The sequence below is a fragment of the Gossypium raimondii genome, chromosome 11 (assembly GCF_025698545.1).
Source record: "Gossypium raimondii isolate GPD5lz chromosome 11, ASM2569854v1, whole genome shotgun sequence".
Taxonomy (NCBI): Eukaryota; Viridiplantae; Streptophyta; class Magnoliopsida; order Malvales; family Malvaceae; genus Gossypium; species Gossypium raimondii.
Window position 1 is genome coordinate 45713552 of NC_068575.1, and position 1246 is coordinate 45714797.

The 1246-nt window shown below is 33.5% G+C and overlaps 1 protein-coding gene across 1 annotated transcript; it reads left to right on the top strand.

Annotated features, from left to right (window-relative positions):
- The first annotated feature begins 508 nt into the window (after nt 1–508).
- Nucleotides 509–1045, top strand: LOC105803628 (late embryogenesis abundant protein 2). Its single transcript, XM_012635917.2, has 2 exons — nt 509–696; nt 774–1045. The coding sequence occupies exons 1-2, from the start codon at nt 571–573 to the stop codon at nt 846–848; spliced, it is 201 nt and encodes a 66-aa protein (XP_012491371.1). The 5' UTR covers nt 509–570; the 3' UTR covers nt 849–1045.
- Nucleotides 1046–1246: the final 201 nt, after the last annotated feature.

Below are 1246 nucleotides of genomic sequence, written 5' to 3' on the forward strand. Positions count from 1 at the left end.
AATCATAGTCTTTCTTAAATTAATAAAAATAGTTTTGTGATTTTTTATTATATAATCTTTTAAATGATATATAAAAAAAATTAAAGATATCTTTTTATATACTACATATAAGTTTTATAGTTTATATTCGGGGTTCGTGACTGTCCTTCCAACGATATCGTATTGAAAGTTCAAATTTAAGTCCTCCTCTTAGGAATACAATATGCTTTACCGTTACACCCAACCATTTGTTGGTATATGGATTAAGATATTGAAACATATATGTAATACACGTGAGGTAATAAGTATATAGTAATTGAAAGTATCCAAATGTTAAAATAAGTGTAGAAGAATTTGTAGAGATAGCACACTATAAAACCGCAACTAAGTTCGAATAGAGCAGTGAATTAGTGGTGTAAGGCCTGCAGAAAGTAACAATATTTTCACACTTGTCTACCAATGGAACCCTTACATTTTCCTATAAATACCCATCTCTGTATTCAGGTTTTCATTACCAAAGCTAATCAAGCATCTATCATCTAACATTTACCTCTCTACTTGTGTGTGTTTTTTCTCCCATCCATAACCAAAATGAACCAATCCCAGGATTTGAGCCACCAAGCTGGCCAGAAAATGGGCCAAGCTCAGGAGAAGACCAGTCAGATGGCTGACAAGGCTAGGGAAACTGCACAATCTGCTATGGATTCAATGCAACAGGTTCTACATTTCTCTCTCTTTTTGTCCTTTTAGATGCAGGCAACATAGACAAGTTTAATGGGAGGTTTGTTTTGCAGGCTGGGCAGCAGATGCAGGCCAAAGCACAAGGCGCAACAGATGCCATAAAGGATACAATGGGGATGAACAAATGAAACTTCTGCTGCTTGATCCCAGACCGCACCTCTCCGGCACCTACAATATTCATCTTTTGAGCTTTAGTTTTATTTTTTGGCAACATTTTCTTAAATTTGCTCATATGTTCTTGAGCTACAATTTTCAGTTTCAATAATTTCTACAAGTTTTATTTTTAGCCATTTGTACAATAAAATTTGGGATGTAATAATGGTGCCAATTACTTAAGGTGTGTACTGTGAAGAGATAATGGGAAAGTTTCATTTATCTTATTCATGTTTCAAGAAGAATTAATAATACAAATGTTCATTTGTTTCTCTTAATTTCTTATTAGACAAATTCAAAGATATGGAAGGCACAAATTATTTGTATAATTATCCACAAATATGACCGAATCTAAAAGAATAGCTCATCTCTG